Consider the following 21,811-nt stretch of genomic DNA (forward strand, 5'->3'; position numbering starts at 1 on the left):
GTTTACGACATTTAAGACGTATACTTACGTCACTGGGATTGACCGGGTTCATTGATCGCAATTAATGTTCTTTTGCCACCCATAATAAACACAACAAGCTGTTGACACATTTTATTCCTAAAACAGAAGCCGCAGCACCAACTGCTGGCATGGCATTCATATATATATATATATAATTATCTGTATAGATTGCAGTTTGGTCTTCGTGTCGAAATGTGTGGTATAAAATTGTATATACAACAATGTAGCTCTTTATTAGAACACAGTGAAGTTCATTGCTGTACAATTCCAACGTAGCTACAGCTTTGCTGTAATTGATAATTCTTCACTTCCTCTGTACATCGTGACAATACAAAGTCTTTTTCTCCATTACAAAAAATAATACTCTGAAAGCAACCTACTGGGACTTTCTTTCCTTTTCTTAGTTTTCAAGCATGGTGATTACATATATTTTAGAGCGATTGCTTTAAAGCAAGAAGGCGGTATAAACCTTCTCCGTCTATATATATAGAAATCTCTCTCTCTCTCTCTATATATATATATATATATATATTTAGAAAAGAGGCTACGAAATAACACGTTTCGAAACATACAATAAATAAGACAGATGCAGGCTTTTCCTTTGGATACAATTTCATCCCAAGGAATAAAAAGCCATTTTAGACTGTAAAACCAATACTCCGCTCATTAAAAGTGATTTTCTTGATCCAGTACATCCCTTTATCGCTTTACAGTTAGACGTCTTTCCAAACGCGGGCCGGCCAGTGGTGTGCTGCCATGTTTGAAAACAAACAAAGAAAAAAAATACGACAACACAAATCCGCGGCTCCCTCACCTCCAGTCATCGTTTCGATTCAATTCCCTCGTCCACCCGCGCAAGTGGGGGCAAGCGCCGAAAGCAATCTTGGAAGGAGGTCCAGGTTTGCGCTCGCGTCGTCTTCGGACGCGGCTACAACATGTTGGCGATGAAGTTGTACATCTGGTTGAGCACCACCAAGTGAACGGGCAGGCACGATCGGCGGTCCTGCGTCGCAGGGTCACACGTCAGCCACGAGAGGGCGTTGTACTGCTCCAGCACAAAACTGACAAATACACAGATCGCATTGGCTTCCTTGGCGCACGATCTACTGTAGAAACAGTCATTTGAGGCGGAGATCGTAGCGACCCAACCGCGCGGGGCTCAGATTTACGACTGTTGTCTTTTACAGGAAAACAACCAAAGGAAGCTACTTCCACAAATTCCTACCATTTGCTTTTTTTCCAAGCTTAAAGTCGTCTTTGAAAAAAGAAAATGCCACTACGAATGGAAAGGTTTGTGCTTGATAATGCTATATACGCCCCCCGCGGCGCGACTGCACCGGTGCGGTTGCCGTTTACCGTAGTACGTCCGAGGTCTGATTGGAGTCAAGGGGGTGCGAGTGCCTGCTGTGCAGCAGCTCGTCCGACTGCACCGAAGACACGTGGAGGTGCAAGGAGGCCTGAGGGCGAGACGGAAGGGAAGGGGCGCCGTCAGATACACTCACCGACCCCCGATCTAAAGGTAGGAAGGCTCGGGCGAGAGAACCAGGGCTTTGGCCGCTTTTCCCGCAAAACCGAAACGCGCGCGAGGCCGAGCGTCTCTGCGCAAAAGCAACCGGAGGGGGGCGGGTACCTTGAGGAAGAGCGGGCACCGGTTCCGAGCCTGCGGACAGGCCGACCAGAACCAGTCGGGCAGCGGGCCGGCTTTGGCCGTGGACACAAAGTAGCCCAGGGCCAGGGGTTGCTGCAGGAGGTTGGGCGCCTCCTCGCGAGACTCCGTGCGCTCTGCGCTCTGGCCCTGTAAAGTCAAGTCAACTTTATTGGGACGGCCCCGAGTCGGCGCGGCCGGGTCGCGCAAAACGTCCCGAGTGAACGACGCCACCCCCCGAACGGCCAAAGCTTCCCGAAGGGGAAGGAAAAAGTCATCCGGGGAAAACGCCCGAGCTTCAGAAGGAAGCGCGGGCGGGAGGGGGCTCCGCAGGTTGCGCCAGATGTCGAGTGCTAACGTTGCGCTATGTCACAGGTGTCGCACTGCGGTCCTAGAGGGCCGGCATCCTGCAGGGTTTCTCCTTTAAACACACCTGATTGAAATGATTAGGATCATTTTCAAGCTCCTCCGGAGCTGACAAACGAGCTAATCATTTTAACCAGGCGTCTTGAGGAGAGAAAAACGGAAAACCTGCACGATACCGGCCCGCCTGCGTGCTATATCTATATCCGTATACATCACGCCCAAGCGCGCGAGGCCCTGCCGCGTTTGACAAAAGCTGAAAACGCAGCACGAGAAGAAAGGCGCCGCGGTTTCACCTTGCTGTCGTCGCCTCCGTGGTGGGAATGGGATCCGGGGGAATGCACCGGTGACGCATTGGGCGAGATGTTGATGATGTCCGGATCCACCAACTCGTTCTCGGGGTCCAGAAGATCAAAGATGCCCATGCCGTCAGATCCGTCTAAATAGAAGACGGGAGAAATTTCAAACGTGTCCGCAACAGCCCCGCGGCCGCCCGCCGTTTTAGTACCCCGATACCGGAATGGGAAAATAGAGCAATCAAATGTCGACTACTTGTAAATGCGACGTGAATTCCAGAGAGCGGCGCCTGACCCGTGGTGGCGTTAAGAATGTCGATGTTGGTGTCGATATTGGTGTAGTTGGAGCCGGCCACTTGGACGAAGGCGGAGGTGGGGAAGACCAAGATGTGAGTGCAGGAGGTGTCCTGGGGCGTGTTCAGCTGGGGCGTCTGCATGTTGAGGGTGGTGCTGCGGCCAAACACCGAGCCCGTCGACACCGAGTCTGACGCGGACAGAAAGAGAGGCGTCTTTTTTTCCTCGTGACGCCGGTGACCCGGGGGGAGAGCGCCCCCGTCCAAAGCTACGCCAAACGGGACGTCTTTGGACGTCTCGCTTTCGGCCGCTTGTGTATTAACCTTGAATGGTTGAAACATTAAAGTGTCGTCGATATGCAAAACGACAACAGATATCAGAAATCGGGAAGGAGCGAAAACATTTTCACGGCGCTGAACATAAATCATCAAGTACGGCTTTCCGCACTAATCGTCTTTGACATCGCCCCCGACCTCGGGCTCGCCAAAACGAGTCGGAATCAAGCGCCGCGGCGCACAATCGATAGCGTGTTGTAAGCGCGCACGCCGGATCAAGCGGGGAAAATGCCGTAAAGAGGGGAGGAAAAAAGCTAAGCCGGAGAGGCCCTAAAATCCCGTCCCTTTTAACCTTAACGCGAGAACCGCCCGGAGCCCCGAACCGCACGGCGTCCGGATCGACGGGGTTCCGAGAGGCCGCGCTCTATGGGCAAAGAGGTCAATCGGCTCCGGGCGAGCGCCGCCTATCGCGCGCACCACGCCGGCCGGACGAGCGGGATGCGCGGGAAGAGATAAGTGGATTGGTACCTGGCATGATGATGAAGGAGCCCTGGGCCTCCATGGCAACTAAGCACACGCTGAGGATGCCGGGAGTATCCGAGGCGGAGATGCCGCACATTCCACACGTTTCCTTCAGCCGGCGACTCAGCGACTGAAGGTTTCTTCTGCTCAGCAATATACTCCAGTCTGACGCGTTCAAAGAGGGAGGAAGGAAGGAAGACGGCGTCACCAATCCCGCTCGTCGGCTTCCTTCGTCCTTTTCGGAGAAACGCCCGTTTGGCAAAAGGCCGCTTTCCGACACGCGTTAACAATAGTTAGGATGTCAAAATACACATGGGGAAACGTGTCGAGGAGGCCGTCGAAAAGCAAGCAAATCCAAAAGAACGTCGATATCGGCGGGGCTCCGCTATCGGAGGTCGGGTCGATTCGAGCGCATCCTCACCATTTGCTGGAAAAAGGGGCCTTCCGAACCACCTTACCTTTCAACTCTCCGTGTCCTATCCTGCCCAGCCGCCCGATGACCACCCTCCAGGGTACTGAGGTCATCTGCACCAGTCCCAAGCACCAGTCCCACAGCTTTTGTAAAGCGAGGCGCCGCACCGAGCCCTTTTTCCTCCTGGCCCTGAGCGAAAAACACACGCGCCCTGGTTTTGCAGCCTCGGCAAACGCGTCGAGGCGGAGCAGGAAAACGGCGCTTTTAGTCCAAGCTCCCGCTTGTCGGGAATACGGGCCAGAGGCTTGACGGACGGCTACGCGCGCCACGCCTCCGAGAAAGAAAACGCTGCCTCCGCAAGCGGGTGGACGTCAGCGATGGGAAAAGCCAGAGTATTTCGACGGACCGACTTGGCGGAATGGGAAAGAAAAGGAAGGCTGCGCCGCGGCGGCGGCGGCTCTACCTGTTGGGCACGTCGATGTTGATGACGCAGGTCTCCAGGAGTTCCCCGCACTGGTCGGTGCACGTGGCGAGGAGCCAACGCTGGTCATGGGACAGACAGTATCCCACGAACACGACGTTGTCTTTCTGCGACGCCTCCCCGAAGGTCTCCCCCGGCTCCGTCGGCACGTCCTTAACTGGCGCCAGGATGAACGCGGGCGTGTACAGGCGCACGCGTTCCGGTCTCTGCGCAAAGGCAAAAAACAAGGAGACTCGGGGGATCAACGCGAACTCGTCGGCGTAGCGAGAGAACTTTCTTTTCCTCATCCGCGAGCATCATCGACGGCAAAGATGCATTTGATGTCGTTTACCTCCGAGCTTTTAAGCGCCGTGTCCACGGCTAAGCCCGGGCCGAAGCCCGTCAGCGACTTGACATTGGTGGAAGCGGGCAGAGGTCGCCTGCACTGAGCAAAGACGGAGAAGGCTAAAGACTTGAGGTGCTGCACGTAGATGTGGCGGTCTTCGCCTCTCACGGGCTGAAGCAAGTACTGGCAAGGGACGATCTAAACAAAAAAGACGTCGGAGCATAGAAACGATACGTTAGAGTTCGGGAGAAAAAAAGGGTTCGGGTTTTTGGGGCCGAGTTGAAAAATAATCGCCGACCGCTGAGGCGAGATGTCTATCGACGACTGAGGACGGAGGGCGACCGAAAGCATCGCGAGGATATTTTCGCCATCCCCCAAAGTGATAGTGACGCGCGGATTAAAACGTGAGAAAACGGCCAGGCCGAGCCAAAGCTCAATCGGGCGAAAGAAAAACAGGCAAAGACCGAAATAACGGACACGCCGACTTGATGGGGAAGCCAACGCACCTGTACAAAAATGGAACCGCGGATATGCGCGGGAAGCAGCTGGAGCATCTCAAGGTAGCAACGTAGCAAAGCAAGCGTCCATACGCTGGAATGGGCCGGCGCCGGGCCCGCGCCGCCTTCGCAATCCTCATAGCTGAAAGGGTCCACAATGTAAACAATGATGGCCGGTGGATAGGTGATGGCGTGGGAGTCGCCATCTGTGGGGACGCCAACCTTGTCGCGTTCCAAAGTGCTGTGGGCATCACACGGGCTCCTTTCAATATTTCACTTAGTGGAGATTCAAGAAAGACATTAAGACGCGTCGTCAAATGATCGAAGTCGATCGAAAAAAGTGACCTTGGTCATTTATTCTCTTCATCGGATGCAATTTTTGATCGGGCCGAAGCGGCGGCTGCGGCAGATAATTCGAAACGAACATCGTTCTCCGGTTTAGCTAGGCAAATTGCTTCGCTATGGCCGGCTACATTCGCAGCTTTGTTGCTATGGTGTGCTGTGGCTGCAGTCAAACGCGGGTGCTTTGCATTGATGCGATAGGCTGAACTTGAGCTGTTTCTGTGCTAAATAAACTTCTTACAAAGAAAAAAAATCACTCTGCCATAACATATCCCCTTTATCAAAGGGACAACTCCCTCCCCTCTTACACAATGAAAGCCGATCGGCACCCCCTTCGCCTTCAACTCTGTTTTCTACCCGACCGACTCAAACAAAAAAGTATCCGACCAACACCCAGGAAGCGCGGGAAGTTAAGAAAACACGTAAGGCGTGGTTGGCGTCCGCGATTGCCCTGAAATATTTTTATAAGCGGACAGCGTACCTTTCTGGGGGCTGCGCGGGGGTCTGGCCGTCCCCCGAGGTATTCTGGGCTCCGGCCCGCGGTCCCTGGCTTTGGCTGCCTCCGAGGGGGGTAAAGGAGCCGGCCGCGGCGGACTGCGCCCCGCCGCTAGCCGGTCCGGATGACGCGGCCGGGCCGGATCCCGCCGGGGGCGCCGACGGCGGCCGCTTGGATGACGGCGGGGGGCCGGCTTGCGCGAGGAGGGAGCTGTCCAACGGCTGCGACGCCAGGTACGGAGCTGCGACGGGAACACCGGGCTTTAGAGACCCGGGGAGCGCTCGCGCTCCGGGGTCCCGCCAAACGGACGCAAGCGGAAGGTTACCGAGGTCGCGGCGGCACGCTTGCGCATAGAGTTGGAGCTTCGCGAAGGCGTCGTCGTTGCCGCCGGCGGCCTTGAGGAACCAGTCGTCCACCGGCCGCTCCGCCGGGCTTTTGGCGCCGCCGACCACAACTATTCCGTCGGGGTAGCCTTTGGTTATGGGCCGATGCCGGCCAAGTCGACACGACTGCGGGAAAAGACAGCGAGCAAAACCTGAGCTGTTTCACGCCGTGCGCGTGGACGGCGAGAAAAGGAAAGGCTCAGGTCCTGGACCAAAATGAACCCCATTAGGTTTTTTGCAAACACCAATTACCAATGCTCTAATATCACAATAGGGGCCACGGAAACATACGGGGTGGAAGGGGCAACGCGGGGGTGGCTTCAAATTTTTTATTGTTTCATTCGGGGAAAGGAGGCGCTCCGCCAGCCTGATAGACAAGAATAGCCTGGCGGGGTTTGAGCGTGGATTCGAAAAATGAGAAACCTGAGTGTTAATCGAGCAAAAAAAGCTCAGAAACTTTCCAGGACGTCGCAGACGAGGGGAACTCGATTATATCGGGAACGCGAGCGCGGGTCACCGAGCCGACTGTCGCATCGCGCGCCGGATCGCACAACAAGGACGGGCTTCAAAGTTGTATGACGAGCTCAATATTGACCGGGCTCGTTTTGGATTTTGATCCGAGCCCAGAATTTAACCACGCGAAGAATTATCAATACAAGGTCTTGGCGACAGTCTAAGAAAAGGCTGATAATAGCCGTGGCGTCGCAATGGTTTAGGGATGAGGCTAAATCACAGCGTGACATTTTGGGGGGCGCGCCCACCTATATTTCGCGGACAAACGCTGGCAGCGTTTTGTCTCTCTTTACCTCATAGACAGCGGCGAGGTCCCTAAAGAGGCTCTTTGCCCCGCCGAGCAGAGCCTCGTTGTCGGGACACACCACCAAGTAGCCCACGTCCCGCTGGGCGCCGAAGGGATCCAGCAGCAGCTTCTCCCAGTAGGGCAAACCGAAAGGAGACAGCAGCACAAAATCGTACTCGTAACCCACGAGGAAGGCGGGGATGGGCAGCGGCTCGGGGGACTCGTCCGTGCCTGCGAGTGCGAAACGGGACGGCGAATCACGCAAAGGGGAAAAAAAACAGAAAACAAAAATCCTCGTCCAGGGCGGGGGCGGGGGGGACGGACTTCACGTCCGACTTCGGCGGAGATTTACCGTACGAGCCCCGTCCGGCCATCTTGTGAAACTGCTGCCAGGTGAGCGGGCCCTGAACGCCCCAGGAGCGCGCGCTTCTTTTCTTCTGGATGGCGTCTTGGAGCACGGGCTGGAGGGCCATCAACACCCGGAGCACGTCCCGGGAGCACAGCGCGCTCGCGTCGGCGGCTGGACGACGGCGGGAGGAGGGAGGGGACGGGAAATCAGCTACGGCGTCCCCGCGCGGGCCAAAGCTTTTCCGACCCCGCCTTACCGTTCTGTCCGGCCCAGCCGTGCAGGCACGTGCTTTTGACCAGCGCCTCGTCCACCTTCCCGCCCGACACGTTGTCCATAAACTGCCTGCCGTGCTCCAGGGCCGCGTGGCAGTCGCTGCGAAAATCCCTCTCCTCCACCCCGGCGCGGGGCGGCGCGGGGCCGGGCCGGGGCGCGGCGCGGCCCAAGCCCGAAACGTCCGAAAAAGGGTTGGCGCACTGATCCTGCAGGAGCAGGATGAGTTCGTCCGGTACGCCGTCCCCCCTCCCGACGGCGTCCGGCGAGGGGAGCCGAAGCTCCCGGAAGCGCCTCTCCGCCTGGCGGCCCGCGTCCGAGCCGCGGCCCACGATATCCAGCTCGTCTTCCAGGAAGAGGCCCGAGCCGTGGCCGCGCCGCCCGTTGACGGCGGCGCTGAAGCCGCAGCTGCAGGCTTCCTGGGCCTCGCCGGCGGGGTCGCCCGGGTACGCGCCCGGGTACGCGCCCGCGTCGGCTCCCCTCAGGTTCATGTTGCACACGCAGATGCAGCAGCTGTCGAAGTTGCAGTCCTTGAAGAGGTTGGCGACCGACTCGGAGAGAACGAGCGTCACGTAGAGGCTGTGCGCCTCCGGGACGGAGGGGACGGTGGGCGGCTCCACCGAGTTGAGCGGCCGGCAGGCGGAGGGGGTGGAGGCCGCCGGCGAGTACGCCTCCGAGTTCTCGTACTTGAGCGAGCCCTGGACGCCGGAGGGCCCCCGGGGCGTGCGCGGAGTGCGCGGCGTGCGCGGGGTGGGGGCGGAAAAGCGCGGGGTGGCCGGGGAAGGCGGGATCCCGCCGTTGCTCGGCGGGGCGCTGCTGGACACGAAGTGAGTTTGGGGCGTGGGGGTCTGGCTGTAGTCCTGCTCCGTAGCGCTGCCCACGCTCGGGATGTTACTGGGAGCCGAGCAAAAGAAGGCTTCAGAAGCGCGCCTCGGCGGCCCCGTCTCGTCTCGTCTCGGAAGCTTTACCTGCCTTTGTTGAGGATGGACATGACGGGCAAGGGACGGAGCGTCTGCCCGCCCGCGCTCCAGCCGGGTCTGTAGATGCAATCCTCCGGCAGTTTTACGGGCGGCGGGCAACGGCTGGGTAACGACTTCAGCGGCGCGAACATGGAGCAGCCCACAAACGCCTGGCACCGCTCGGCCTTGTACACGAACGAATAGTCCTGCGGGGCGGACGCGGCGTTCGGCCATCCGGCCCACGAGAACAATCGGCAAAACGTGCCGGGGACGCGGCGGGCGTGAAAAGAAGGTCCGTTTGGAGACGCTCACCTTGATCTCGGAGGGCTTGGGGCTACAGAAACTCTCCTCCACCTCCATTTTGAAATGACAGCCCAGGGACGAGGTCCCGTCCGGCGCGGCGGCGCCGGGGGGCGGCTCCGTGCCGCCGTACTCTTTGCCGCACGCGTTCATGGGCGAGTAGCCCATGATGTGCTGCTCGAGGGAGGGGGGCGTGGGAAACATCTGGTGCAGGTCCGCTGAGCCTGGGAGGACGGAGTTAACGGAGTTAACGGAGCGCGCCGTGTGAAAGGCCTTCGCTGGGAAAGGTGGCTATCTTTTGGCGCCGTCTCGCGAGGTGACGGCCAAAACGCAAGGACCGTCCGAGCCCATGTGGTAAGTATGAGGAAAAGTCAAAGGGAGGCGAGAGGTGCGTCGCGGAAGACCGGCCTTAAAATATCCATTTATTTCCCCCACAAACTCATCTTTATTGTTATTCCGCCGTCTGCCGCGGACAATAATCATCAGGCAAACGCAAAATACGACTTGCGCAAACTGCAACTTTAAAACGCGGCTGCGAAGGCGTAAACAATATACCGCTACGGAGAACAACGCCGCCGTAAAAAGACTTCAATAAAAGGGATTGTAAAACAGAAAAGTCATGGACGACTTCATGAAGAGCCTCGGGTCTAGCCCTAACCCTAACGCGTTACCGGATTTCTGCGCGCACAAGTCGACACCCCCCCTTTTTTAACTTCAATATGGGTGAATTTGACAAAAGCGCGAGGAGAGGTTACAGATAAAACGCACGCTGCGTTTGGCTTAAAAAGCAAAGTAATCATCTACTTTAGGTAATGGAGGTCTTTATACTTGATCATCGAAAGTATCCACTAAATTACCTCAAGTCATTTACAATCTTACTAGCTTAGTACCTAAGTTGGCGAGCTCCCACATACTATTGCGGCAGTTTGGACGAGACGCAACGCCAAACGGTGGGATTCAAAAGATCACATTCCTATGAACAAATCGACAAAAAACAAAAGCCAGCTCAAGCATCACTCTGTTAAAAGACGAGAAGAAACGTACTAATGCAGGAAACCGGGTCCGACGCGGAAGGCTTCGGTTCCCCGCCGGCAAATTTTTCATCCGTTCCGTTTACGGGCCGTCTGGAACCAGGCTGTAGTCAAAGGAAAAAGAAAAAAAACCCATCGCAGCACTTCAATAGCGGACACAGAGGTGTTTCCGACTTCCGCAAAAACAGAAAGCGCCAAACGGGGATCCGGTCCGACTGACCCCTAGTTCGTCTTCATCCGAGTTGAAAAGGTTGTCGAGGTCGTCGATGGAGACCGCCAGGTCGGTCTCGTGGATCAAGCTGGCGGAGGCCATGCGGTTGTTGGCGCCGGGCCGCTGAGGATCTGCGGGCCGCGCCGGGCGCGAGTCGCCGTCATGAAGGAAAACCTCGCCGAAGGAATAAATCGGTAAATTGCCTCACCGTCCGACGTACCCCATCCTCCGTCTTCACCCTGTTAGAAAAGGCAAACGGAAAAGGTTAGGAGGAGGAAAATATCCCGCCGGTGGAAGGTGCGCCTTATAGAAGGCGGTGATGGGTTCAAAGGAGCGGCGCTTTGCTACAACGAGGGATGTTGTTACGGTAACGTGTCGCGTTAAGGCTCAACCACAAGCGCGGAAAAAGAAAAAAAGGAAAGGCTTTTTCCTAGCGCTGGAGAAAAAAAGAGCGAAAAGGTCGAGGACAAACGCCTTCCTTACCTTGTGTTTCTTGCCCGGCTCCCGCTCCCCGCCTCCCTTTTCCCTTTTGTGGGAAAATGTGAATTTCACGTCCCCTTCCTCGAAGGCGTAAGGGTCCGCCTGGGGCTCGTGACCTCCGTCGGTAATGGCGGCGGCGGCCAGGCGCCGGCTTTTCCTGGCGCGGTACGTCTGCACGCGCTCGTCGGAGACCTTCAGCGGGAATTTGGAGGCGGACATCACCCTGCGGGGGAAGAGGAACACACGGGAGCCCCGCGCGGGCGTTAGGTCCCGGGGGATCCCGACCCTCGTTTCCCGGGCGCCCTTCCTCAAACTGGACAGCCGGCCCCGGCTTCGGCCCGGGCCCCCTGGTTACGGCCTCTTACCCAAAGGCGAGCCACATTACAGCTATCGCCCCGAGTCCGCCATATCGGCGCTTCGTCTTTACCTAAGCCGACTGTTCCCCCCCGTTGGCAATCATTGAGTGGCGCGGGCCGCGCGCACGGCCGACGGATGATGTCAAAAGGGCACGTGGCAAAAGATGAAGGTGAATTGGATTTGGAAGCTGACGAACGGCCGGGCGAGGGGAGGGCGACGGGCCGCGAGTCGGCCATTTCTGCCGTCGTTTTGTATTTGCGCGTTTGCCGAAAGTACGTCGGGACCCCGTACCCCGTTACCGCTTCGGTAAAAAAACAGAGAAGAAAAGATCCGCGCCGCCTCGGCTTGGAACCGAACCGTTCCGATGAGGTCGGAATATTCCGGAGAAAAAGCTATCGGCGGCGGGCACTTACTCGGTGACGGACACAAGGTCGTCCCGCGAGCTTAAAAAATCCTCCCTCGACTTTTCCCCCGGCAGCTGCGGCGTGGGCGGCTCTGCTTCTTTCCTGCGGGACAGGTTGAACAACCTCCACGGAGAGCGAGCGCCGTCATCTTGGAGGCGGGCGGCCGCGCCCGCATACGCGGCGTCGGGAGCTTCCGAACAAGCGGGGGCCGGAGGGTGAGGTCGGCGCGGGGGGAAGCGCGGCTCCGGAGGGGGCGGGTAAAAGCCTCGGCCGTCGGGGCCGCAAGGGTTCTCGGAACCCTCGCCGGGATCCTCCGGGCGGCGGCGGGGGCTGGGCGGCGGCGGTCGGGGGGAGCCGGCCACGCGGGGCGGCCCCCCCGGGCTGACCGCCCCGCCGGCCGGCCGGGCCCTTTTCCGCGCGGCCGCCGCATCTCCCGAGCGAACGCCGGACAAGCTTCCGGCGTCCCGACTCCTCGCGGCGAGCGCCGGGCCGGCCGCCCCGGCGTCTTCGCCGCTCGGGTTTCGATGATGGAAAGGCGTCTGGGGTCTTTTCTGCTGCTTGTCGCCCTTGTCTGCTTTCTCTCCTCCGGCCTTGTGCTTGAGAGGCGCCTGGGAGGCCCGGCCCATCCACGGGGCCGGGCCGCCGTTTGCGCCCGCGCGCTGCTTGGCCCATTTGTGTCTGGGGGAAAGAAGGCGAAGGGCAAAAGGCCTTGAGACTTTGACGCGTTGTTGCCTTTTGAAACTTTACGGCTTTCAATCATCCGCTGGAAATGTCACCTCCCCGGTGTTTGATTCTTTTATGATATCATAAAATCATCCAAGGAATTCCCGCAATTTGTAACACAATGCAACGAGGGTTCAGCATTTCAAGTCCCGTACGTGACGTGTCCTGACTGCTGTTGCCTTCAAATTCATGTCGGTCAAACACGGACGTGGAGAAAGTTGGTTATGAGTTATGATTTGGTTAGCCCCAACCCCGGCTGAAAATGAGAGGAAGAAAAAAGCTGGGGGGGGGGGGGGGGGGGGGGGATCATTGAACATAGAGAGCCCCTTGCCTGGAACAGCTGCAGTATGACCTGACAGAAGGCTCCACAAAATCCCAGGTTCCCACTTGCTCCGCCCGGTCCTCCTCGCACGTACCATCGGTTGCGGCTGAGTACTTACGCCTGCGATGACAAGAAATAAAAGAAAACAATAAGGGCAGCGAGAGCTTCGATTGGTGCTCGGGCTGGGCATCGGGGCCAAAAATCCCGATTTCCTTCAATCCTTGCGGACGACTGCCATTTTAAACGGTTTTAACGGAAGAAATATGACAAATGTGGCGAAATCTTACTTGTTCCGGGCTGCGTCCATATTGCACTCCCGCCAGACGCGCTCCACGAGCCGAGCGGCGAGCCGGCGAGGAATCTGGCCTCCGTGGTGACTTGATTTGTCCGCGCTCAACGCGTCACACGGAGAAGGCGTCTTGGAGCGCTTCCGGGACGAGCCAGAGTCCGCTGCGCGGACAAAGAACAAACCGCTCCGGTTCAAAGCTCGCTTCAAAGACGGCGTCCCGCCCACTCATTGGAGAACGGCGGGAGAGCCGAGTAAAAACGGATCGGAGACGTTCCTAAAGCTTTAGTTTGGATTCGCGGGGTACCTGTGGGCACCTCCTCGGGCGAGGTGGGAGGGGTGAGGGTCACCGATGACATGGCGGGCTCTCGCTGGCTCGCAGGCGCTTGATGAGCGCCCGAACAGACGGCGGTACATTGGGAGGGGGCGGCGGCGGGGATGTCCGACTGGGGCACCAGCACCAGGCGGGCCGGGTACGCCATTCGCACGCCGCCTACGCGGAGGCAATTTTGCCAGTCAAACGTCGGTTTGGCTGGCACCGCTCGGGCGTTCCCTTTGAATTTCGCGTCCGACAATATATAAAGAAAAGAAACAACTGACCGACCAGGACCTCGACGGAGGCCGGGGAATGGTCTTCCCCGTCGGCGTGTTCCGCCTTGCCCTCGGCGCCGGGACCGATGGGATAGAACCGCTTCCAGTCCTCGATCAGCTTCCGGGTGGGCGGGTCGGACATCTTGAAGGATCGGCCGGTCAGGGTCCCGTTCAGCCCGAAAGGACTGAGGATGACTGCGGGGACGGGACAGAGCGGAAGGCCGCGCTGTTAGCCGGCGCGCGGGGTGGGGGTGGGGGGGGGGGGGGGGGGGGATTACACCGAGCCAACATCGACGTGCCGAAAGCCATCCCCGCTTCACCTTTATAGCTTATCCCGAACTTAATATACTATAAAAGGGGCCCTTCCTCCACAAACGCGCCGGGCTGCGCTGCGCAGACGTACGGAGTCAGGAGGAGCCCACGGGTCCGCTTGGAGGACGGACCTCGGTCCGTCGGCCAACGGAGATGTAAAGCCCACACGCGTAAGGCATGATACGCGCGCGCCGCGCGGCCTTGTTGCGCCTTGTCCGCTCCCTCGGCATCTATGGCGCGGCGTAAGCGACGGCGGCTCGTGCAAGCCGAGCGGGCGGGTGCGCGTTTGCGTGAGGGGGGGGCCGGATAGCCTCAAGCTCGCGGGGATCCGGACCGCGGAAGGGCTTCGGGGGTGCCGAGACCGTCCGGGGATAACGGCGAGGCAAAATGGGATGGGAAGAGGCGTGTCGTTTCAAATCTTTTGGCTGAAAGAAACTGGGGGAAAACAAAAAGACTGGGACGGAAATTCCTTTCCGCCGGGTATGTTTTTTTTGCCGGTTTCAATGCGACGCTCCGATCGGCCTCGTCCAAAAAAGGCGACGCATTTGAATAAACCTGTCAGTACTGTAAGTGTCGCTCCCTTCTGCAATAAAAGACCATTTCATATGCATCTTGAAATGTCTGGAAAAATCTTTCCGCCGGTCTGCTCGCAGCGCACCGATTAAGGAAACGATTTCGACGGACGAGAATATCGGCCGCGCTCACTGAGGCACGGAGGCACTGAGGAACGTACGACGTTTTTGAACTTCCTCTGCGAGGGAGCGACGAGGGAAGAGGAAGACGAAGGCGAGGGCTTGGAAGAAACGGGCGCGGACGCCGGGTCGCCATACGACCACCCGGACGGCCGGCCGAACGCCGGCCGGTTTCTCTCGAGCGAGGTCGGGTCATGCCGACCGAAACCCCCGACGGGGCGGAACGGTGCGCGGGTACGTTTCCCCGGTGAGCATTGGCTCCGCCCACCTTGGAAGGGGTTGGACGCCCGCTGAGCCAGGGCGAGATGCTCCTCGGTCAGGTGGTAAACGGGCTGGTGCTGGTTGATCTCCACGCCGGTGCATACGTTGCTCTCGCCGTGCAAGAAGAAGGTGAAGGCGCAAGATAGGTGCTCGCTGGAAAGAAAATACATACGGATGAGTCCTCCTGGATGCGTCAGGGAAATGCAATGGATATGACTGTTATTTTGGGGGGGGGGGGGGCAAGCCGCTTGATTGCGCCCACTCGGGCGCACCCAAAAACATAAGGGGGTGCCACCTCATTGCAAAGACGGGATGAAATACAGGAGGCCAGTAAAAACTGAAACGTGAAGTCATTTTGCGGGATCTGGCCCCCGGGCCTCGACTTTGAGGCCTGGGCTTTAGAGTCTGATGGCTTTTTAAAATGTCCTACCCAAATGAATGCGCTTTATCATAGTATAAAAAACAAGGAATATATTTGATGGACGGGCGGACCAAGGCCACTGACCTAGGTCAACCTGTTAGTTGAAATGTCTGCAGACGATTTAGTGAGTGTTAAGGCCCGACGGGATGCGTGCAAAGGTCGTCCCCAACTCTCTGACGCGGAGCAAAAACATAACGGATGGGAAGAAAACGAGCGAGGAACTTTATTGCACATCAAAACGGCTGCAGATGTCGCTTTTTTTTTCAGCCGGCGGCAGAATTCCGCTAAGCTCGGCTAACCGCTGCGTTTTAACCGTGTCTTAATTGAGGTAATTACGGTACTTTTTGGGGAGGTGGGGGGTCTCCTCGCCAAGAAACGCTTGCTCGTTCCACCTTAGGGAACAACGCGGCAATCGTTTCCATACAGTCGATAAAAGCGGAGGCTGTTTTGGGAAACGTGGCGCAGCGGCGAGCGGCCGCTTCGGAGGCTAGCGGCTCCCGGGACGCGGGCGGGGCCAAACGTCGGCCTTCGAGCGTTTGGGAGCGCGCTGCGCCTCGCCGGCTCGCTCTTGTTGCGGAGCGCGCGCCGGCCGTCGACGCGCGCGCGCCCGTCTCCCTGCGCGTTTGTCTTGCGCTCGGAGCGCGGCGGGGATAAATTTAGCGCTTTAGCCCCGGACTGGAGGCGCTGGCCCTTTATCCCGCACTGCCCTACTTAACAAGAGCGCCGCCCGCTTGCCGCTTCTGCCGGGACACACACACGCACACACCAATACCTGCATCGCAGCACCGGACACAAAAATGCCAAAAGGAGCTTGTGAGACACATGGCAGTTCCACTTGTGGAAATGAAAAGAATCAGCTTGTTCAAACTGGGCTGAACAAGAAGACGGCGCTGAAGGACATCCTGCCGCCGATGCTTCAAATACGCAGCGCATATCGAGCCCAGGCGCCGATAACCCTTTGTCCCGTTCCAAATTGAAACGTCCCCAAAAAACCCTTGTAACGCGGCCAATTAGGAGCGAGCCGACGAGTGGGCTCTGGCCAATAGCGCGCGAGCATCCCGCTTCACCTTGGAAACACGCGATCCCAGGGTGCGTTTCTCTGCTGCCATGACAACCGAGACGAGCTCTCCCTCGTCCGTTCCCTCTCTCCGTCGTTCTCCCTCTTATTTTTTCTTTTCTTTTTTCCTTTTGCCGCTCTCGCTCACGGCGTTTTGCAAACAAGGGCAAAATAGAAAACAACGTGCAGCCGAGCCGCCGCGTGTGAAATGGGGCCGTAAAGGGCGAAAACCTCTTCGCGCTGCTTGACAGCAACAACGGTGGTTGTTCCCCATCAGCAGATGGCAACTGAGCGGCCCGACCCAAATCTTAAGTCTATTTTTACTTTCCAAAGTAGGGAGAGGTACATAAATGATACTGTAGGTTTTACAGCTAAATGAGGAAGACACTCCCAATCAACGGCGCTTGATAAATGCCCTTGACTCCACTGCAGGTAGAACAACGTCTTTTGAAAGGTATTGGTTGATTTACCGAGACCATCGTTTCATTATCGGCCAAAAGGCGGCTAAATAAGCGGCCCCTTCCTTGAAATGAAGTCGAGGGGTCTTGTAAAGCAGCCGTCCGGCAGCGATCCGAATTTCACCGTTGAGCTCATTTTCAAATCTTCCATCTCCGAAACGACGTCTCGAACCGGCAGTCGGGATAGGACGTCAAGGAATTTGGAAGCGCGGCACCGAAACGCCAGCGAAGGCCGGGATGTGCCCCAAGAGGAATGGAAACGACGATTCCGGGTGCTGAGCTGTCCATTCTGTTGCCGGACGGCATAAGGGCGTGGAGGGACGGCCGCGAGAGAAAGCGAGACGGCGACGGCGAGGGCGTTCCGCAGCAGGGGAAAAAGAAAGGACGCGCTTTTTCCGGGGCTGGTCTCTGTTCTCCGCGCGACGGAAGGCAGCCAAACGAGACGGGAACGTGGCGGCTCAAGCGACTTTGCTCGATTCCAGGTATCGCCCGCCCGGCCCTACTAGATGCACGGCGGCTTAACCTTCAACAAACAAAGGCAATAAAAGCCTTTCCCTCGCGCAAGCCCATGAAAAAATAGCAAAATGCTGAAACCCACCTCTTGTTGACGGGCTTCTCATCCTTCCGGTAGGGCTTGACGAACCACTTGCCGATGCGCACAAAGCTCCGATTCATCAGGCAGCGCTCCAGCAGGTTGTGGACGGCTTTGAAGAGCAGCGTGCGGCACTCGTAGGAAAGGCCGTTCTCCCACAGTCCGTCGTCCTCGGCTGGCCGCGGGAGAAGCAAAACAAACAAAAAAACCTTAAGGGCGGAAACATTGACTTGGATGCCTTTTCAAAAAAAAGGGTAATGAGGTATTCAAACGAGCTAACGTTCCCTCGACAGTGATAAAAGATGAGAGAGAAAAGGGGTCTAGTTTAAAAGGCACGTCAAAAGCGGCGAGTCCTTCAAAACCATGATTCGTCATTTCCAATCGGCCAAAGGCACGGCCGGCTCTCGCTGATATTCAATCATCAGATTTCTGGCGCCGAGCCGGCCGAAGCGCGCCGGGGAACATTTTCCCTAACGTGGCTCCTTGATGCCGCGCCCCCTGGCTTGAAACGGAGCGCTCGCCATTGGCCCGGAGCCATACGGCAGGCTTCGGGTCCTTACTGCCGCCGGTCGGACCGATGGGAGACTCCACAGGGAGTCCGCTTGCGGCGCCGGGTCCAATAACCAGATAAAAGGACGCTCGGCTTCGGGTCAACGCTCCTAACCTCAGATTGTCATTTTTCAAGCCAAATCATCTTCCGCGGCTGGCCTCCAAAAGCGCTTCGGCGGTCGGGGCCCGCAAACGGACTTTGACGCCACGCGAGCTTCCCTTTTAACGGCGCTGCAAAGTACCTTACCCGCACGCCGGCCGGCGCAGCGCGCCGGCGGGGGAGGAAACCCCCGGAGCCGCTCACGGGCGGGGGAGGAAACCCCCGGCGCCACTCACCGGCGAGCTCGGGGTGGACGAGCCGGGCGAAGTCGGGGTCGTCCCCCCACCAGAAGAGCCAGATCTCCCGCCGGCCCGGCCGCTGGCCGCGCCGCCACACGCTCAGCACGTCCGCCTTCAGGCAGCGGCTGAAGCTGCACAGGATGGGGTCCTCCTCCGTCACCGGGAACGGGGCGGGCGCCGAGGCGGGACCCCGCCACGCGAACCTCCTCCATTTGATCCCCGTCAGGTCGGCCTGGGTGGCGGGAGAGAAGCGCCGTTAGCCCGCCCCGACTTATGTGTTCCAACGCGGCCACCAAACGTGCCCGTCCTGTCCGAGGCGTCCCGCCCTTCCTTTACTTTTGTACGAGGAATTTGAACAGCCCGCAATTACAGTTTGACAAGAACGGGAGAAAGACGGAAATGGACGCAAGGTCTCGTCTCTCTCCCGGTGGATGTCATGTCGATTTATGTTTGATTTATGCGAGAATGGACGAAATAATTACAAGATTAAGCCATGAATTAAAAATCAAGAGTTGCGGCCCTTCAAATATTTGTTTAGCACCTCAAATTCAAATGTAAACCATTTACATTCGGTTTCACTTGATCGCCAAACCGATTTATGGAGTTTGATGTTTCTTATGGAATGAAATAATGGCAGTCCTATTGCTGAATTCCACCGCACGCGTATCTTTGGCGCTGCCGCTTCTATCCGGGGTTATGTCAGGACAGGACGAGAGCGGACGGCGCGAAGCACAAATAGGCGCCGGAGAACCCTCAAATACTCTTCCCTCAGAAGTCAGCATCTCACCCGGCAAGCATGTTAGGATTAATGTGTTTTACCCCCCCGACTCCCCAAAAGAGCCTCAAGCTTTTTTTTTTTTTTTTTTAAACCGAGGTACTCAAATGACTCAAACAGTCATGACTCATTTCACCCCTGCTGTTTTGTCATTAGACTCAAGCGTTTCAGTTTTCACCGCGGTAAACTTACTTTTACACTTGTTTGACAGTTGAAAATATTGAACACGAGACTGCCCCGTATAAATAAGGCTTCCCGATGATCCGGAAGCAACAGATTTGCTTTGGAGGTTTCGCGGTATATGCGACTGCTGCGATTTGAGCACAGCTTAAACAACTACCTTATTCAATAGCTGGTCATCTTGCTGAATTAAAAGCAGTCACTAAGGGGGGGGGGGGGGGGGGGGGGGGGGGGGGCAATGCCTATGCAGTCTGTCTTTCCGAACGCACAAAGCAGAGCGCGTCCCGCGGGCGAGTCCTAACAGGGGCGGTGTTCAGGCCCGGCCCGGCCACCGTATCCGTCGCTGCCTTCAAGTGCTGTCGTAAACATTGGAATTACGAGTTGAGCGCACGGGGCATGCCCAGCAGAGTAGGGCCGGGGGTGGGGATTTTCTCGCAATGAAACGTTAGGAGTCGATCGCCGGTAAAAAGACTACGCCATTAGAGCGCTACATTGTTTGGAACGTGATTATGCATTTTCTGCTCACTGCTCATTTGGCGGCCGTTTTTACAGCTCCGGACGAGGAACTCGAACACGGCGGCTTCCAAGAAGAACGTTTGCAGGAGCGGATAAAAGGTCGCAATTTTACAAGCTGATCGGTTAAGGCTGGAGACAAGTTCACTGGCCGCAAAGGAAAAGATCAAACAGGGTTCAATTCGGGGTTTGATGAAAGAAACACACCTAACAAACGTTTGATTTATTACCCCCCAAAATGGACAGAAATAACGAATACCCGTGTCAAATGTGTTTGAATCGAAGTTAATATTTGTAGTTTACGTTTTGTCGAGAATCCATTTGCTAACTAAATTATGATCTTAGCAAACTATAATAAACGTGTATAACGAGTACTTTCAAAAACATGTTGAAACGGCCAATTTTGCATGAGTTTTCATTTTGCATCACATTTTTTCAAATGCTTTCAAGTTTTAGACGAGATGTAAACATGCCTGGCAAAGCGCGCAAATCGCGAGTTCCCCATTTTCAAATCTTAAAATGACATAAATTGCATTTATTTCCCAGCCCTGATATGAACACCCATCCAGAGAGCAGGACCTTTCCATTCGCTCCGTCGACTGCGAGCAAACAAACAAACAAAAACTATTTGGCGTCGACTGACAACACGCTGCCGCAACTTCGAACGAGCGATGAGGGGGAAAGATACTGAGAGACGGATAAACACATTGGATGCCAAAGACAACGAACTCCCAGTCGCTTTTTAGTACGCAAAAGAAAAGCGGGGAAGTGCGGTGGAGAAAGCTGGATGTTTGGAGCGTCTGGAAAGGCATGCCGGAGACGATATGATAATCGGCCCGGGGCCCGGGGCCCCGGTGTCCTAGTTGCTGTAAGTACTCGAGAATCCGGAGGAGATGAAGCCACATCGCTTATTTGCGCCTGCCAACAAATACATAGGCGGAAAACAATCGCCTTTCGTCTTGTTTTGATTTTCGAGCCGGCGATTCCGCGGCTCCCGTCAACGGGAAAACAGCTCTTCTTTTTCGTGCGCTTGCCGTGCCCCCCGGAACTTGCGGAAAGTGTATGGAAATAGTTGAAGCGAAAAAAAAAAAAAAAGATTTCACGGAAAGTGAAACTTTAGACAGAGCCGCGCCTGTCGCGTTCCATCGCGCTCGGCATGTTTACTTGGGCGAGGGAAACGCCGAAGTGACGTGACCCACCGCCAGCAAGTTTAGTAAACGGGCATCCGGCGTAGTAAGGAGCGTGCCGGTGTGACACGCGAAGCGAGGCGAGGCGAGGCGAGGCGTGACGTCCGCCGGTTCGTCCGCCGGTTCGTCCGCCGGAAACGCGATCTCGCGGCGGAGCGGGAAATCCCGCCGCCCGTCCCGGAGCGGCGTCGGCTCGGCGGGCCGTAAGCCTCGCTAAGCCGCGATCAGCGCGTCGCCTCCGAGGCTAACGCTAGCTTAGCCCGCCGCTCGGCTAGTTAAAAATGGCTGCTTTGCTTTAGTTTGAAATCTCTTACCAGACAGAAAAGATTGGAATGGCAATCCTCCAGGCTGGCCCCGTTCGGTACGAAACAAGAAGTCATCCTTCTTCACTCCGGGGTCCGACCCGCCATCGTTTCGCTTCCCGGGAAATAAAAGGGCAACGTTCAGATCGGCTTTTCCCGAAACGTTCAAGCTGAATCGGCGAGTAATAATTTCTGCAACATTTGGCCGGAGGATAGTTCGTTTAACAAGCTTTCGATTGCCGGGCTTCGAGAAAATCGCTCGATCTCGGTCTTCAGGGCGACATCGCAAAAGCATCCCAAGTTCGCTCAATTTCCGTGAGGTCAAAATGTTCATAAAACAAAAAGAAAAGGGGAGCGAAGAAGCAACTCTCCCCCTCCCCCCTGAAAACGGTCTGGGTTTCAAAAATAAAACATGTTCCGTCGCGCTCCTCGGCGGCAAAATTCCTTCTAAGAGCCAAACACGGTCCCGCAAAAGCCGCTAAAAATGGCATCGGCCTCGATTCCAACAATGACCGCGATGATGATTTCTGTCTGGCTTTCCATTTGAATTCATGGATTCCTTTCTTTAATGGCGGCCACGGGGACAATTCTGCCTTCCGCAGCCGATTGGCTCGTTCCCGGCCAAACGTCGGTCACGTTTGCGCTATTTCGCTAAATTGGAACGAAACGCTCTCACGGCTTCCGGTGACAAGAAATGGTGAGAATGGACTCGCCCGCCGGCGGAGGTGCAATTCGGAGC

General features: G+C 56.8%; 1 protein-coding gene across 4 annotated transcripts; it reads right to left on the bottom strand.

Moving 5' to 3' along the window:
• Window positions 1-99: 99 nt before the first annotated feature.
• On the bottom strand, window positions 100-21,648 carry LOC148408249 (mediator of RNA polymerase II transcription subunit 13-like). 4 transcript variants are annotated; one of them, XM_088440597.1, is made up of 30 exons: window positions 21,085-21,648; window positions 18,113-18,347; window positions 17,234-17,402; window positions 14,707-14,852; window positions 13,444-13,629; window positions 13,151-13,336; window positions 12,845-13,007; window positions 12,567-12,677; window positions 11,522-12,190; window positions 10,755-10,974; window positions 10,492-10,510; window positions 10,281-10,402; window positions 10,074-10,164; window positions 9,042-9,253; window positions 8,739-8,935; window positions 7,757-8,664; window positions 7,504-7,671; window positions 7,159-7,382; window positions 6,295-6,478; window positions 5,955-6,210; window positions 5,141-5,372; window positions 4,641-4,832; window positions 4,292-4,515; window positions 3,875-4,017; window positions 3,423-3,581; window positions 2,621-2,809; window positions 2,326-2,468; window positions 1,652-1,816; window positions 1,378-1,478; window positions 100-1,024 (listed from the first exon to the last, which is right to left on the bottom strand). In XM_088440597.1, exons 1-30 carry the CDS (start codon window positions 21,148-21,150, stop codon window positions 832-834), a joined length of 6,273 nt encoding a protein of 2,090 aa, XP_088296723.1. In that variant the 5' UTR covers window positions 21,151-21,648; the 3' UTR covers window positions 100-831. The 4 variants fall into 4 exon arrangements, with proteins under 4 accessions (XP_088296723.1, XP_088296722.1, XP_088296724.1 ...); XM_088440596.1 differs by having other exon boundaries at window positions 10,480-10,510; XM_088440598.1 differs by having other exon boundaries at window positions 100-1,082; window positions 10,480-10,510.
• Between the last annotated feature and the right edge of the window lie 163 nt (window positions 21,649-21,811).

The sequence above is a fragment of the Hippichthys cyanospilos genome, chromosome 18, assembly GCF_059441005.1.
Source record: "Hippichthys cyanospilos isolate Australia breed blue-spotted pipefish chromosome 18, RoL_Hcya_1.0, whole genome shotgun sequence".
NCBI classification, from domain to species: domain Eukaryota; kingdom Metazoa; phylum Chordata; class Actinopteri; order Syngnathiformes; family Syngnathidae; genus Hippichthys; species Hippichthys cyanospilos.

What these genes read in the sequence shown, in the direction of transcription:
- LOC148408249 (XM_088440596.1), bottom strand. Translation starts at nt 21,150, where the DNA reads ATGACTTCTTGTTTCGTACCGAACGGGGCCAGCCTGGAGGATTGCCAT. An exon ending in AACATCGACGTGCCCAACAG is followed by an intron (nt 4,018 to 4,291) that starts GTAGAGCCGCCG and finishes TTTTTCGCTCAG; the next exon opens with GGCCAGGAGGAAAAAGGGCT. An exon ending in CATTCTTAACGCCACCACGG is followed by an intron (nt 2,469 to 2,620) that starts GTCAGGCGCCGC and finishes TCTTCTATTTAG; the next exon opens with ACGGATCTGACGGCATGGGC.